General features: G+C 41.1%; 1 protein-coding gene across 2 annotated transcripts in view; it reads left to right on the forward strand.

Annotated features, from left to right (window-relative positions):
- LOC110164288 (endoplasmic reticulum mannosyl-oligosaccharide 1,2-alpha-mannosidase-like) overlaps window positions 1–17,286 on the forward strand; it is a 75,860-nt gene extending 58,574 nt beyond the window's left edge. For both annotated transcript variants that reach the window (XM_055153407.1, XM_055153408.1), the window contains exons 13-14: window positions 8,541–8,672; window positions 10,614–17,286. In XM_055153407.1, the coding sequence (XP_055009382.1) occupies window positions 8,541–8,672; window positions 10,614–10,823 (342 nt within the window). In that variant the 3' untranslated portion in view covers window positions 10,824–17,286. The remainder of the gene's footprint in view (window positions 1–8,540; window positions 8,673–10,613) is intronic.
- The last annotated feature ends 814 nt before the right edge of the window (window positions 17,287–18,100 follow it).

Here is an 18,100-nt window from a genome sequence, read left to right on the forward strand (position 1 = left end):
TAATCGATAAAATTGACTTGTAGGCAAACCTCTTTTTAGGGGAGTCTGTTTCTTTATGACCTGTCACCCTTGGGTGCTTGCCACACCCTTTTTAAGATGGCCACCTGAGCTCTCATTCTGTTTGCCTGACGAAGGCCTAGTGCCAAAACGTTGCATGGTTTGTCCTAATAAATTTCACAATTTGCAAGTAAGACGGTGTGTGGGATTTTTCTCCAAGTATTTGGATTGGAGACTTCTGGTACCATAGTGCAGAACCAGTGATATAAGTGTGGTTAGTACTTACATCTTCGCTCTGACAAAAGTGACAAAAGCTTTATTTTGACAATATAAAATTATTTGAACATTTGTGTTTCTTGTACCACTTCTTCACACATGATTTGGTTTTCCTCATTTTCCCTATGAAAATACCAGATTTTGTCCATTATCTAATGTTTTGTCCTTCAGATTACATACACTTTAAATTATAATTAAGCTGTTACATCCTAACAGTTACACTTCAGGAGTAGTTTCTTGGACTTTGTACTTTGTATTTGTACTTCTAGAGAATATTATATAAATAAATAATATTATTTTGAAATAGTGTTACTCTGACTCTGCCCACCTCTGTTACCTAGAATGAATGTGTTGGTGGTAGAGCAAAATGGCAGTCTTGGTGTGTCCCAGGGCAGCTGTGGCTACAATTAATTAATTAAGTAAGGTGATTGGCCATCCTCAGAGCAGCCTGGACTCTCTGTACTCGAGACAGTTACAGAGGATGTCTCAGAGTATTTTAAGAGACGTGCAACATCCACTAAACTCAGAGTTTCAGCTGCTTCCCTCTGGTCAGAGGCTTTTGGTCCCAAGGTCTAGAAAGGATCATTTTAAAAGGAGCTTTGTTCCAGCTGCTATCATACTTATGAATAAACTGTAATCTATTTATCTAAAGATTGTGTGTTTTTAACATATTTTAATATTTATTGTGGTTTTAGCCAAGCGTGATGGATGAATTTAACTACCGTATTTTCCGTTCTGGATGATGCGGTGCACTGTCATTAAATGGTCTATTTTCGAACTTTTTTCACAAATAAATCGCACTGGACTTTAAAGGAAACCCAACAGTGTGATGGGTGAGTGGTTTTGTTTGTGGCGTTCACGGTGACTCTGGACTTTGTTCAGTTGTGGCGTGTAGGGAGGGTGCTGTCTGGGACCAACGGATTGTCGGCGTGTTCACAGTGACTCAGTTGTTCAGTTGTTCAGTTGTGTCTAGAAGTGGCACATTGCACTCTTTTTTGGTTGGTTCGTTGGTAAATGGTCACATTTTTCTATAGCGCTTTTCCACCTTCAAGGCACTCAAAGTGCTTTACAACAAGGAACCACTCACCCATTCACACAGTGTACGCAGACACTGTGGGCAAGGTGGGTTAAGTGTCTTGCCCAAGGACACAACGGCAGCATTCATCTGTGGGAGCTGGAATCACACCAGCAACCTGTGGGTTAGTAGATCTGACCGCTCAACCTGTGATGTTTATGTTGAGAGCTGGATTCGAACCTCCAACCTTTAGATCAGTGGGCGAATGCTCTACCAACTGAGCTACTGCCGCCCGTTCCGTTCCTCGTCAGCGTGGAGTGATGAGTGTGTCTGTGGGTGTGTTTCGCTGTGCGGTCGCTGTCTGCTCCGTGTGTGTTTGTGTGTTCTGTGGGTGGTGCGACTTTGTAGTTTACTGAAGTCGTGCTGGGACACCCGAGTGGATTCGTGTATAGGGCGCTCTGGATTGCGGGGCGCGCGGTCGTTTTTTGATGCGTTCGAAGGCTTAAGAGCGCGTCTAATAGCCCGGAAAATACATTAATTGTTTATGGAACAACCCATTCTGCACTGGAGCTCTGTAACACTTCATTTTGTAATTGTGTTTTTATACATGTTTTTTTTTTTTTTTGCATAATGTGGATGAATGAAATGTGAAATGCAGAACCTGCCTCTCAAATCTGCAAAGCAAATTTACCTACGGGTATGAATAAAGTGACCTAACCTAACAATAATAATTTACCACCACTGAGTGTGGAGGGAATGAAGAATGCAGAAAACTGTAAAAGGACTTTGAATATCTGGAAAAGCGACTAATGTGTTTTTATTGTCATCAAAAATGAATAGCCATATACTAATTGATTTCCTCTGGTGTTGTCAGAGTGAGTGTGTCCTTGTACCTTGTGAGCAGCGGTGCATGTTTGTAAGCCACAGGTCTCGTATTTCCTTGAGCTCTTAGTCTCTATTGTCTTATCTGTAAAGTCTAAATGTTGTGGGTGAAGGATCGTGGTCGCTGTAGTCTTTTCTGCTTCTGAGCTCAACACTCCAGCAGAAACATGCTATTTACAGCAGGAGGGGACTGTTTATAAGGGACACTGTGAAAGCCCAGGCTGTAAATGTGAGGATAGTGTGAGATATGAGGCTGTTTTACATACTCAGTCACATCTCTACATCGGAGCTATTATGTGTGCTTTTCTGCTCCATAGTAACTAAAAGGAGGTGTCAATAGTTCAGCCAGGAAGTGTAATATTACCTCCCTCCTCCTCTGCTTCTCTGCCACAGTACATGATAATAAATACTGGATAGATCAGTTTAATCTAATCTAGATGAAACATTCTAAATCACAGCCATAACATCTCTGTGGAGATAAGTTCATGCGGTGGAGTTACAGAGTGCATCTTTAACAACAGGAGGTAGTAATATGTCTTTTTTTTTTAGCATAGAACTGGATAAACCCGAGAAGCACTGAATCACAATATGACAGTTTCACCAAAATAGCAGATAGTCACAAGATCAAATCATATTCCTATTTCTATCTCCATGACGCACAGCTCTAGATAGATGAGGAGAGACTTCATCATTATGAGTTTTCTAGTCCACTCTACGCCCCCTCACTGGTGCACAGGACATGTCTTTAGTCGACCAGTCCCCCTAAAGCCCTTCATGATGTCACTGACCTCTCTACCTGCCCAAGTCTATGCCTAAAGTGACCAGACTTTCATAATCAAAAACTGGGACTTCCCTGGTTTGTGGTGGTTGGTATTAATAAAATTGTGAAATTGGTGCATAATTAAGGAATATTGTTCTGCACTCGGCACTAATGTGAGTCAGTATAGTCACATTTTCTTTGTATTTTGAGCATTTTTAAGCAGATTTTCTGAATTTTACTGAAAAAAAAAGACAATTTATACCTCTTTTTACTGTTGGCAGGGATCAGATTGGTCAAAAATAGGGACGCATGGGACATTTCTTGATAAAACTGGGACAAATCACTGGGTTTGGATAAATCTGCTGGGACGGGGACAGAGTCTCAAAACTGGGACTGGTCCAAGCCCCCAGGTTCCAAAATGGGCTGAGCTCAATGGCGCATGATTCCAGATTCGCCTTTAGCCCGGCGAGGTACTTCCGGTGGCTGTGGGCCGACCGAGCATGCGCAGTAGTGTCTTTTCTCCCACGGGCACACGCGAATGCATGTGAACACACACGGACCGCGTGCTCATGTATCATGTGATCGCTTTGACCAATCAGAGCAAGAGGAGCTAGAGCGGAGCCGGAGCAAACGATTATAAAATGTTTTTTAAGACAACTGAAGGATTTTGAGCTGAGAAATAGTGTATGATCTGAAAGTAGGTAAAAATCGCGACAAAATTCGACATTTTTGAAAGTTGTAGGTGTCCTGTCAGCCGAACACGAGCGGTTTGTGATTACATTGGCTCTATGAGAAAAATCTTCTCTCGGCCCATGGGATTTTTTCCGCTGTAGAACCAGTGAGTGTCACTATGTCAACACGAGGCAGCTACAAACTAGCAATACTGTATCCAGTTATTTTAATAGATGGACTGAATGGACTGGCCCCTGTAAATAGGGACGTCTGGTCACCCAATATATGCCATAATATTTATCTATGTCTATCTAACTTTTCTCATATACTGCCTTCCACCTGATTGTCTTCACGTAAATGTTGCTGATACTTTTGAGCTGATGTCATCATCGTTCTCTGGGGATGTGGTGCTGTGGGCTTACTGAAGTTTTGTTAGACTTGAATCTGAGCTTTATTTGAACACAATCTGACCAGAAAGAGTTAGTTTAGTTGGAACTACAACAGGTGAGATGATTTGTCCTTGTTAAAGTTCCTCTCAGATAACATTGCAGTCACAAGCTATCTGACATTAGTCCACAGTTTTTCAGTTAGTCACTCTCACCTTTTTGTTGAAAATCAAGCTCCCAAACAAGAAAATGAACACTTGAATTTTCCGACGATGTGTGCATTGTGTCACCATGGTAACTGCTGAACATTAGAGATAGAAATACATTGAGTACACCCTCAGCATGATGTCACCCCAAAGTATCAATCACTTTCCTGAGAGTCTTTGCTGGCAGCTCTAAAACATTACCTATCTCCATGGAAACAAGCAGCAGGTCACACCACCAATTACAGGTCAGATCTGTGGCGAGTATGCTCATAGTAGAATGCACGTTTGCCACGCCTTGAAACATCTGTAACTGAATAAATGCAGCATAGATTAGTTTAAAGAAATACTGTGGAAAATTCCGAATATCTTTTTGTGTCACCTTATTCATTTAATGTCTCTTTACTTTGGATAAATAAGTGTTTTGTTTAGGGATGTGTCTTTTTTCTGCCAGTACTTCTCTCTTTGTAAAGCAATAACAACTTAAAAACGCATTATGTTCACTCTCAGATAAAATGTTTGTTTTAGAGGCATTAGGGCCCCAGAGCTTTTCTCTTCTTCCTCCTCTTCATCCCTCCATCTCAGAACATTACAATACATCCTGTCTCTGCCTCCTTTGGTCTTTTTGTTTGTAACAGAGGCTTAAAGTGCATGTGACAGGTTCTCATGTTTTTTTAATTCTGTCTTGGTTTGGTGGGATAGTGCTTGAAGTCAATATTTATTATAGTTTTTCCAAAAGTACGAAACAACTTACGCACAAGGAAGGCATTTTTATGACACTTTAAACATGGATTTAATTAAATACAGGTCTTGTTGTCTATTTTTATTAGTCTAATCATCGTCTTATTAAGGTATTGGTGGCTTGGTAACAGTTGAAATGACCTATTTATGTTTTATCTTACCATGTCCAATTTATAAATCAAGAAAATTATAAACTATAAAGCAGGTGGCAGTAACAGGTGGACTGAGGTCTGAGTCTAGACCCAGACGCCATCCCATATAGATCCGGACTTACAGTTAACAAATTATTAAATTACTTTTCATTTTGACAGGGCGATTCACTTTTCTCTAAACTTTAAGGCCGCCACACACACTACAGGAGATTTTGCCAGATTTCAGCTGTGATTTGCTTCTTCCTGAGTTTGAGGAGGCGTGACTCGACTTTGTGTCTTTGTGTGAGACTGTGAAGCCGCTGCACTCGTCGTGTGTGTGGTGTCAGTGTGACTCTGAGCTGCTCTGTCAGATCATAACCACCAAACAACAGCAACACTACGACAACAGACAATAAAACAGAACGTCAGGGGCAGAGGAGTGACGGACAAAGGCGAAACATACAAACTCAGGAAATAGTGAAAATAACAAGAAGACTTTATTCCTCACCTCTCGTAAAGTGGTTCATTTGAAGTGCAGTGTCTCATCCGCTTTATCCATAGAAATTGTCCTCCTCAAATAATGACATCCAGTCCACAAAACTGCGCTGTTAATTCAGTTTGAGGTGTTCTTTAAAAGTAAAAAGACGAGAGTAGTTCCTAACATGTGTCTGTTAGGGTGGGGTGATAATACAGTGTTACAGTATCCCACGGTATCAAAAAGTAGCGACAATATCAGTTTTGTTACCGTCATTAAAAAAATCTGCAGCGCATAAGGACCTAATATAATATTATAATTTGTTTGCTCAGCACAAATTAATGTGTGGTTGTATTTTCAATTTAATACTATCACGATTTAAAGCTAATAGTGTCTATAATGTTTCATGGGGAGATGGCGATTAGTTCGATTAGTTCCGTCCGACCGCGAGTGAGTTGGTCCCCCCCAAAAATACTAGTACTTCTTTAATTTGGCAGCATTTTGGCTTCAGGCGCACATTTCTTTACGTTTTACAGAAACGAAACTTAAAACCGTGTGGCTAATTTGCATGAACTGTTAGCGCTGATAAAAACAGCTCACTCCTTTTCTGCTGATGCGGTTCAGCTTTTGTCAGACTAAAGGACACAACTCAGTGGAATATATGTTTTTTCTGCGACAGAGGATGTTGCAGCTGATGGTGAGTCTGTTCTGTGTGTGTGTCGCATTGGAGACTGTTCATGTTTAACTTTTCAGAGATTATAATTCTGCAGGTCGTACGCATAGACCGTACAGTGGTGCGGCTTCACTTACCAAAGTCGTACTAAAACATTTTGGTAATACTGTAATACCGTATACCCCGTTAAAATCCTGAGACGGTTTAACGGTACCAAAATTTGGATACCACCCAATCCTAGTGTCTGTTTACATCCACACAGCGCACGGATCAAGGTGAAGCTCCAGATTAGTGATAGTGACTCTACTTCCTATGGACTTTATTTCCAATCTTTTATGCCTTAAAAATCCTGTATCTGAAGTTTTGCTCCACATTTCACAAATAATAATAACACAGTTTTGACTTGTATCTAAACTAGAAGTGCAGAGCTCTGATCTTTTGAACACAGAGTCTCAGAGTGACTGGTTTTACTGTAGACAGGAAACAGCTGACACGATCACACTCACAACTTTATATCCTGTGGTCTGCAGACAGATCCCACTGCAGTCTTTATGATCGGAGATTTTAAGTCTCATAAGATTCTCCTCTTGTCTGTGGTGTGTGCTTTTTACCGTACATTTAAAAATGGTTTAAAAAAGGATTAAGAGGGTTCCATGATTTACAAAAAATGCTTTAATCTAAGTGGTACTTCGTTCTTCTTTTACCTTCAGCTGCGCAGCAATGCGGTCCCATGGTGTTCCTTGGGGATGCATGCTAAAAAATCACCCTCTTCATTCTATTTTGAAGAAAGCAGAAAGCTCTGGTACGATTTCTGAATTATAAAAACTAATTGTTAAGTTCACACAAAAAATTCTACCTGTCGAGCAGCTTTGGAAAATTGAATTGAGGGATCACTCGGAGTGGGATTGGAACCAGATTTGGTCCATCATTTTGCTTTCATCATGGAATCCCAATCACCAGATGATTCATTACAAAATTATTCATAGAGCTTATTTATACCCTAGAATATTACACCAAATGAAAATAAAAGACAATCCATACTGCGGTATTTGCATAGAACAAACTGTGGGCAGTTTTGTACATATGATATGGGAGTGCCCTGAGATGGCACAATTTTGGGAAAACGTGACAAAGGTGATGTCTAAATTAATAGGAATAACCATACCTTGCACTCAGAGGTTTCTTTTGCTAAATGACACGTCCAAACTAAATCTGACAATTAATGATTGTCACATATTACTAGCAGGTCTTACAGCTGCCAAAAAAAATTTTAATATTCCAGTGGAAATCAGTGAGAGAATGGCTACTATCTTTCAGGGAAATCGTTCAACTGGAGCTTTCTGCTGCTCGAATGCACGGAGCAAAAACCTAAAACATTTCTTGTTGGTCCAATCTGTTGATCAAACTGAGATCTGAATCTTTTGTACAGTTGTTACCTGAAGATTCATTATAATAGATGTTCTTAGAATGTACACAACATGTATACTCTCAGTCAACTTTCTATGTATGGTACATATAACACAATTTCTGCTGATGTCTTTTGACGGAGGAAATTTGCCTTTTGTGTGTGTGTGTGTGAATGTGTATATACATGTATATGTATATATAAACATATATACTATAATATGTGTATATGGGTATGTGTGTTTGTGTAGGTGCTGTATATATGTATGATACATGTATATGTGTGTATTCTGTAAATGTATTTGTGTGTGTACATGTTTTGTGTTGATGCCCATCTATAGGGAGTTTAAGGGTGGGGGGTGGGGGGTTTAAAAGGGAGAAAAATGCAATTCTAACTGGATTATGTATAACTGCAAATAATAACACTTGAATAAAAATCTGATGACAAAAAAAACATGGTTTAAGACCAAAAAATCCCATAGTATGTGGGGGCCTTTACAGCACTATATTAATGGACCAAGGAACATACCAAACCAATCGTGTGCGAGTTAAACCACCCACGTGACGCTGATTTCCTTGATTTGTCTATTTGTTGATTTGTTCATACATTCAGACATTGATAGAACTAGGCTACTTCTGTATCACAATCATAACGCGAGTTGTTGTTGCAAGTTATGTTGTCTTCCTCACATTTTAGTTGAATACTCCTGCTATAAAGCTGGGCAAGATTTGTAGTCAAATGTTAAAGGCGCTGTACTTTTAGATGTGAAAAACAGAACTAGTTCATTTGCATCTGGTATTAGGGCTTTAAATGTAATGATGTGAACTGTTTTAGTGAAATGAGTATGCACTTCAAACTGACTCTTCTCTCCATAAGCTCTGGCTGCAGCTCTGTGCTGTGCTAACATGTGTGTTGTGTCTCCAGCCTGCAGACAGACACAACCTCCTGCGTCCGGAGACTGTGGAGAGCCTCTTCTACCTGTTCAGATTCACCAAGGAGACCAAGTACAGAGACTGGGGCTGGGACATCCTGCAGAACTTCAACAAGTACACACGGGTATGTACACACTACTCGCTTAGCTCCTGCGAGGGAAGATACGGGTTTAGAGATTTTACACTGGACAGAGCTAGTGTTTTTTTTTTTTTGTCCACTGATCCAAAGGTTACTGGTTTGAATCCTGTTTTTGACAAAGAACTTCATTGTTAGAGTGGTCAGAGCCACTGATGCTGTAGTTGTGTCATATGGCAAAACACTTAACCCACCTCATCCTCAGTGTGTGTGCGCACTGGTGTATGAGTGTGTGTGTGTGAGGGGGTGAGTGGTTCCTTGATGTAAAGCGCTTTGAGCCTTGCAGGTGGAAAAGCGCTGTATAAAAATGTGACTATTGATCATTTTAAAGAGCCAATAAACCCCCTCCCAAAGCTTTACTCTGGCCCTAAGCAAAATCTGAAAAATCATCCAGACTGAGGCATTGACCAGCATGTTGCGGGGAGCGGGTGTGGGACGGTGCCTGGCGGGTCGGGGGGAGCGGGTGTGGGACGGTGCCTGGCGGGTTGGGGGAGCGGGTGTGGGACGGTGCCTGGCGGGTGCGGGGAGCGGGTGTGGGACGGTGCTGGCGGGTGGGGGGAGCGGGTGTGGGACGGTGCCTGGCGGGTTGGGGGGAGCGGGTGTGGGACGGTGCCTGGCGGGTGGCGGGGAGCGGGTGTGGGACGGTGCCTGGCGGGTGGCGGGGGAGCGGGTGTGGGACGGTGCCTGGCGGGTGGCGGGAGCGGGTGTGGGACGGTGCCTGGCGGTGGGAGCGGTGGGACGGGTGAGCGGGTGGCGGGTTGGGGGGAGCGGGTGTGGGACGGTGCCTGGACGGGTGGCGGGGAGCGGGTGTGGGACGGTGCCTGGCGGGTGGCGGGGAGCGGGTGTGGGACGGTGCCTGGCGGGTTGGGGGGAGCGGGTGTGGGGCTCTGGAGCGATGATTGACAGCCGACCGACAACCACAAAAATCCAACATGACATGGACCAGTGAGCTCCGGACTTTGAAACAGAGCGGACATTTGTGCTCGGATCACGCCGTTTCCCTTTTCTCCAGACACGGCGGGACATGGCAGTGCCCGGTGGTGCCAGGTTGGGGCGGGGCTGAAAGGGGCTCCTCACATCCCACCACGTAATAACCTGCATCTGACTCACCGACTATGTTAGTCTAACCCGAAAATTCAAATGTCCTGAACGTTGTTGATCCTAAAGAGACCGATACAGACACAACTTTGACCCAAAAGTCACATTTTTAACAAATATGCACTAAAATGCCAAAATAAGACCGGGGATAGAGACACACTTCTATTTTAGATCCATTTACTGAGATCATCAGTAGAGAAAAATTATGTTGGTGTTTATTGGTCCTTTAATATGTAGACAGAAAGTTTAACTAAAGTTATTAATATCTTTGCAACTTGAAATATAATCATTTAAATAAGAATTGTTTTTGTCTCTGTCTGTATAAATCAGTGGGGGACTGATTCAATCAGATCTTTTTTTCTTATTTTAAGCAAAATTGTCTACCAACGGAGTGAAGAAAATTGCACTTCCATCTGTCAGAAATAACATTTTCAAACCAGAAGAAATCTGTATTTTTCATGCAGTATATTCTGCAATGTTTGTGTGTTGGGCAAAACACAACTAGTGTGGCTGCAAGATTAAATTTGAACCCAAATTGCAATTTAAATGGAGCAAATTGCAAAGGCTGCAAAAAGTACCACAATTTCCTTCTTATATATTCTGTCTTATTCTTCATAAAAGCGGCTCACTCTGTAGTTTAGATCTGCACAAACATGCTCTGAAATGTAATTCTTGGATTTGTTTGTCAGTATTTGAGTTTTTTGGTTTCTGGACATATTTAAAATGTGAAATTTGAAGAGAATTCTATTATTAAAACATATTGCAATGTTTCACAGTGACTACAGCTCTATCAACATTGCTCAGTCTAACCCAGGTCTGTTCTTGTGTCAGGTTCCCAGCGGAGGCTACACGTCCATCAACAACGTGCGCGACCCCGTCAACCCGGCTCCCAGGGACAAGATGGAGAGCTTCTTTTTGGGAGAAACACTCAAGTACCTGTTCCTTCTCTTCTCCGATGACATGGACCTGCTCAATCTGGACAAGGTGGTCTTCAACACGGAGGCCCACCCCCTGCCCGTCTGGAACCCTCCCCCCAAATAACACAGACGCCCTCCCACACTTCTAACTCTGCCCCTGCAGCCAAGTGTTTGCATCAGAAAAGCCTGGGTGCAATCAAGGGAATTCTGTGTGATGTCACGTAGCACTTGGAATTGCAGTGGCCACAGGAGGCAGCACAGACTTTTGGGGCAGGTTTTTGACTCTTTTTGAACACAAAGCTGCAAATTAACTTTTAAGTTTGCACTAAAGTTTGCCAAAAAAGAAGTGGGAACAGTAGATAAGATTATTCAAAGACCACATACAGAGTTTAGTAGCAAAAGAAACATGATTTACAGTAGAAGTATTTATCTGAGAGGAGATGGAGGAGTCTTTGAAAGCTAAGGACGAACTTTGGGTGTTTTGTTCACTACAATTCAGAATCTTAATCTTGATTTGACAAGTTTTGACTGGTTTAAAATGATAGAGTAGGTCTATGTTTTTGGAATTTCTCACTGGTTTTAATAATATTGATCAAATTTCAAGGTGCTGTACCTGATTTAAACAGAGAAAGAGTAAGATTTGTTTCATACTATGTTCAAATCACAGTTAATAACATGCAGTGAAATACCAACGGGATCCTCTTTCTGCCTTTAGCTGGAACGTTTTTTTTATTTTAAATGTGAAAACCAGAACTAGTTCATTTGAAACCGTTTGCAGTGGTCCAAAGTTATTCTTCACTTACCTTATGCATTCTGAGCATCCTCATTATTCACCGGGATGAGTGCAGTAAATACATGGAAAAATTGGGTTCTGTCTAGGGATGGGCATGATTAGTCGATTAATCGATAATTGATCATTAAGAATTTTGTCGATTCCGTTCATTTTTAATCGACAAACCGAATGGAGGTTGCTGTGTAGGGTGTGTAGGGTGACCAAACGTCCATTTTTCCCCAGACATGTCTGTTTTTTGTGTCTTGTCCTGGCCGTCTGGGTTTATTTTTTATAAAGTGATGCAAATGTTCAGGTTTTCATTACCTTTCGCTGGGCCATTAAACTGATGTCTCTTGTAGTTCTCTCTGCGCTCAGAAGGAGCGAGACACAAACAGTCGGTCAGCCTGCAACGTGCCGAAGAACAAATGCGCATTTAACGATGACTTGTACCAGAAATTACCCGCTCTCCATCCCGGTCAAGACAAGTGTGAGTCATGTGCACAGTGTACAAAGCAGCACATATGTTTCGTGTCCAGTGGCGGTGTCAAGAGACCTCAAAGTACCAGGACACCGAAAAACATGAAAAAGTTTTGCCAGGTGAGAGTCGCTCAATGTCGATGACGAGGCCCCACCTCCCTCCCCCCGTACGGAGTCCTGGTTTTGACAAACGCAAATCTGGTCACACTAACCTGTATTCCACTGAGTCATGTCCTTTAATCCAACAGAATTTGAATCACATCAGCGACACAAGAGCTGTTTTTTTTCTTCGCTTAGTTTATGCAAATGAGCCATGAAGTTTTAAGTTTTGTTTCTGTGAGACTTGCACACAGCTGAATTAAACACATTCTAATGTCTAACGGGCTGATGTGGCTCTAGAGTGGTTATGGTTTATATGTCGTAAAGTTGAATTTATTTATGTAGATTAGTGGTGCAGATAGTCATAATAATGATGATCATTTTAATATAAAAACATTAATGATTAATCGATTATCGATCGTTAATTCTCCAGATGAAGAAAATTTTATCGAATGCCCATCCCTAATCCAAAGTTATTCTTCACTTACCTTATGCATTCTGAGCATCCTCATTATTCACCAGGACGAGTATTGGAGCAAGACAAATATTGCTGAAATACATGGAAAAATTGGGTTCTGTCTGCTTATAAACTCATCACTCTGAATAATTAAGATGCTCAGAATACATAAGGTAAGTGACAAATAACTCTGGACCTCTAAATGAACTAGTTCAGCTTTTTTTTTTGGTTGTTTTTTTTACATTTTTAAGACCGTATAAATCAGCTACAGCACCTAAAATAAATACAAATACTAAAATGAGGGTGAAATTCTGAATGAAAGTCTGCACAAAGAGAAGTTAACCCGCTCATCTGCACTAGCACTACTGACCCCCGTGAGGCAGCGCACTCCGGGATCTGTCCATCACGGGATTTGGTTCTCCAATCCCTCAGTTCTTCGTGAAGAATGTTCTAGAGCTGGTCTCTGGACTAAAGGACTCTGACTGTTTCAGCGCTGAAAGCAAATGAAGAAAATATATGAGTCATCCATATTTATTATTATTTTATTATTATTTGTTGGTGCAGGGTTTGAGATTTTGTGTACTTTACTGTCACTGGTCTGCTGATGTTAAAAAGCATCCAAGTGCTTTGTCTTTATTACTTTATTTAAAGGAGACATGTAGTGCAAAATGAGCTTTTCAGAGCTTTGAACCATGTTATAGTTCTTTCCCCTTCTCACTGATCCTCTGAAGTTGTATTTGGAGTAATTCCTGCATGTTTGAGTCGTCCTTATTCTCCTGGGTTCAAGACGTCACTCCAGTCTACGCTGTTTTCACCTCCACCAGTACACACCAAAGTGATGTACGGACTTCCTTCTCTACTTATATTTTCTTAATCTATGACACATGTAGGATTAGGCAGAATCACTTAGGCCACTTTCAGACTTAATGCTCAATTCAGATTTTTGTGAAATCCGATTTTTTTGCGAGGTCATTCACATTTCCAATTAAATGTGACTTGTATGTGATCTCCAGTGTGAACTTTAAACGCCTCAAAAGACACAACATTGTCACACACAGCGAGCGTGCTCAGGGTTTACAGAAGTATCCTAAACTCTGGGATTGTCTCCCAAAATATGGTTGTTGGTAAAATGGACAGGTTACACTTCCACAGCCGCTTCGTTTGTTTGACTCTTTAGCCTCCTTGTATTTGGCTCACAGACATTTTATTTTTTGTTGGCATTGGAGTCAGGACTGCCTGTAGCTGCGCTCAGACATTTCTTTGGTAATCCCTAACCCTAACCCAAAAAACGCCCGGTTCCGATAAGACCCCTCTAATTTGGCCTGAATACAGCGATTCCCCCAAATATTAATAAACTCACTAACCTCGCTTTTCCTTCATTGACGAGACTCTGAGCCTGACGTGTAGGTGGGATGAATGTGACCTGACCATTCAGACTGAAGTCACATGATAAAAGATTTGTTTAGGAGCACATGTCCGAGTGGCCTCGGTCGCATTTGAAGAAAATCGGATCTGTGTCATTCAGACTGCAGCCTGAAGTGACCCAAATCCAATTTTTGGCCTCTATGTTCCTGTATCTGATCTTTTAATGTCAGTCTGAACGACACAGATCCGATTTTTTCAAATGTGACCCAGGACACTTGGATATGTGCTCCTGAAATTGATACATATCTGATCTTTTGACATGTGACTTCAGTCTGAACGGCCAAAGTGCATTCATCCACCTACACGTCAATCAACAAGCCACAAATGTCACTATTCTGCACTGAAGTAGGTGAAAATTGTTAATGAACTCCATGTCACTGAAGTGAAGCACATCTCCACTCACCACTCTTGGCTCCGTCTCCACATCCACACGTTCCTTTCAACAGACGTCGCTGCCGCTGCCCCACAAAACACCACGACCAAAAACCTCGTCCTTCTCCTTCTCAATCTCCTCCTTAAAACAAGTAAGTTGTTCATGTTCTGGCTCCGGTACGAGAGGAACTTTAAAATCTCCAGATGCTCAATGCTGCGTCCATGTTTAAACACAGAGACGCTCGCTGTGGTTGACGTCGTCGTGTCTCCAGTGCACATGCGGGACACTTTTGGGTCGTTTAATGTTCACACTGGAGATCACATACAAGTCACATTTAATTGGAAATGTGAACGACCTTTCAAAAACATCGGATTTCACAAAAAATCCAAATTGAGTGTTAAGCCCTGCAGTCTGAATGTAGCCTTAGTCATTTTGACACAAATGAAAAACAAAAATCCAGTGCAGATGTCAGCGGACTTGTTTCATTTTAGATCCATTGTGATTTAAATTGTCCAAATTCTAACATGATCCACGGATGTCATAGATTATAATTATAGCGCAGACACAAACACTATACATCTGCTTTAATTCTGCTATTCACATGCTACTTGAGTCTAAAACCTGGGTCTATGTAGAAAATCAGCACTCATACCTCATACCCAAGGTCTCTGGTTGGAATTCTCAAAGCTTCAAACTATTTCTTGATACAGATTAATTCTCCAAATCAATACTGGGAGAACTTGAGTCCCAGTGTGAGGTATTGATGTGTGGCTCGCTCCTCCTTCATCCAGGGTTTTGAAGAATCTGCTCTTATTGTGAAAGCAGGACTCACTCTCCTAAGCCTCTGGTGGACGTCCATAGTCAATACGGGAGGAACTACTTTCTTGTCTGTGAAAAAAAATCGAAACTGAACTTCCAATGAGCTTCCACCAGTGACTGCTCTCCTTGTCATAAAGATTCATGATTTTGTTTTATTGTCCCGTTCCTTCTGTGCAAATCGACACTTGTTTAAATGTTACTGATTTGTGAAAAACACTGTGCTTTTTCTGTTAAATGTGCCATATTTCTTCTTTTTTTTTCTTGTAGCTAAATCAGAAATAGTTATTCTTTCGTTATGTCTTCATCTAATCACTAATGTTGAAATTGAAACTAGGGCTGCAAAGTTCAAATGGAATATTCAATAACCATGTTGAATATTGCAATCCTTTTGACAGTATTACAACATTTTGAGTTCAATTTGAAATAAAATAATTCTTTAATTTAATAGTCCAACCATGTAAAAAAAAAAAAAACAACTAATCAGCACCAAAAAAAATGCCTTGCAAGTCTAGACTTAAAATCTCTGTGTATTTTTTCGACAGTGGGATATCGGTCTGGTCACCGCTTCCTCCATCACGTCTCGAGCCAGAACCAAACACAGCCATCCAATCAGATTTGCTTATTTCAGTGACGCATGTGAAACAAAGGAGCTCATTGGCCACACAAAATCACATTTCTCTCACCTCACATGAACAGAGTTTAGTGCTTTGCTCACTGATTCTGCAAAAATCATATGTTGAAAATTATGTTTTTTTTTCTCATGAGCAGCTGTATTTGTTTTGACTGACAGACCATGAATGTCGGGGACATTTACCGGTGACCAGACTCAAATCTGTAGAAACTATTGGAGAAGTGTAGCCAGATTGGCGCCACCTAGTGCCTCGGCTCAACTTCATTTCTCTCCAGCGACTAGGTCAGGAATCAGAATACACCAGACCAGGAGAATCAAACTCAAATACACAGAGACCAAAATTAAAAACTGGGACTAAGTCCTGGCCCAAACTAAATATTTATTGAAAAATTTCAACAGCATCTGTAATGTTAAACCTTTTGTTATTAAAATAAATGTTTAATAATAGTTTTGCTTAAACACTGAATCCAGAACAAGCAGAATATAAAATAATAACAAAAGTTTAAATAATGTCTCTATAGTCTATCTGTATCTGTAGCCGGTGGGCAGCTCTAATACACATTTGATTTGATCTCTCAGGTCAAGTATAAATATTTCATGGGCCAAATTTGGTCCCCAGGCCTGAGTTTGACATGTCTGCACTAGACGATTTACAAGAACACCAGAAGATGTAGACCGTGCACTGGCCAGTCGGCTGTGAGCTGTGAAGCCATGATGTTAAAGTTGTCACGTCTGTCTGGGTCCCTTTTGTGGTTCAGCACAATGGTAAACAAAGCGTCGTGATGGATGTAGATGATACAAACTTCTCATTTTTTATTGCACCTTTAATTCGCAAGTTCACCTCACAGAAACAGCAGACAGACATGTTCACTCTCTGCTGTGTTTACTATTGTGCTGGTGATTACTTGGACACCGCTGAGTGTTCCGGCGCATTACATACGTCATTACCAAATAGCAGTGATTGGTTAAATTAAAAAAGTCCCCGCCTACCATCGTGCAAACGAATCCTAATGCGAGGTCAGGCATGAAGTGAAACCGGCTGATGAATCAGACTAGGTTCTAGGTGTGTGTTCTGGATCCAAGGCACCCAAACAGACAAATCAAACAGACCTATCAGGACTAAGAAACAGAGCTGTGTTAAATTCACAATATGTCACAATACATCAGGACGAAGTCAAAATCTGTCACATACAAGAGGTGCTACAGTATATCTGGTTCTGTGTGATATGGATGGAGCATTAACAGATTCATGTACAGGTCTTTGTTCTATTGTGCAACCCTGTGTCCCTGTGTTTTCTTTTGTTTTCTTTTGGTGGCCTCAGCAGACTAAACATGCAGCTGTATGGAACATGAGACACACTGGACAATTTTATCATCACTAACACTGAGATGATCATATGAAGAAGAGATGATGAAGATGATATGAGATGATATGAGATGTGTCTTACTTGAACAGAGAGTGTCCATGAGTTAATGAGGTGAGCGTGTGGAGGTTTGAGAATAAACGGCTCTTCTGAGGAGTCACACTTTTAAACATTTGGTCAAGTGTCATTTATTTTAACATTCATTTCTTGTACGGTATTTTATATCATTTAAAGAGGCACTGTGTAACTTTTACTGTGAGAAACCACCAACTGCTTGAGATGTTACTGCTTCATCTTTATTACTCCCTGATTACACTTCTATGGGTAACACATAACATTTTACGTTTATTGTTTTGAAAATGCTATATTCACAGAAAATGAAGTATTAACATGTTTTATTAGTTTCATTTTTCTTTTTGATGCACTGAGTCCTCCTACCCTCACAATCAGTGTTTATCTCCCTAATGTATCTCCTGCACATCACATCAGGTTTGTAAAGATGAGAGGAAATTGGAGACCACTGGAGGCAGGTCTAATTTTTATTAAAAATAAATAAATTAATAATAAAAATTGAACACAAAGCAGCAAATGTACTAAAACTGTCCAAAAGGACCAGGAACAGTAGACAGTGGTATTAAAAGACCATGCACACATTTTAGTAGAAAACATGTTGCTTTAGTTCCGTTTGCAGTTCCAGATCCTGTGCAGAAAACAAGCTGTTTCATCTGCTTGTGTGTACAACACACAGACAGAGGGGGCGCTAGGACTCAGTGTCAGTGATGAACGGTTCCATTGGCTTTAGCAGCAGCCTGAAACGAGTGGGAGCTGACTCAGTCTGATGAAGATGGATTTTGGTCTTTCTTAAAGGGAACAGCGACTGTATTTTTGCCTCATTTAAGCTGCTTCAGTGCTGTCTGTGCTGAGCTGGGAATAATAAAGTTTGTGTGCCTATAGCCTGTGTGTACATGACCAGACAACAGTGCA

Source organism: Boleophthalmus pectinirostris, unplaced genomic scaffold (genome assembly GCF_026225935.1).
Source record: "Boleophthalmus pectinirostris isolate CB_2022bp ecotype Guang Dong unplaced genomic scaffold, ASM2622593v1 HiC_scaffold_18, whole genome shotgun sequence".
Lineage (NCBI taxonomy): Eukaryota > Metazoa > Chordata > Actinopteri > Gobiiformes > Gobiidae > Boleophthalmus > Boleophthalmus pectinirostris.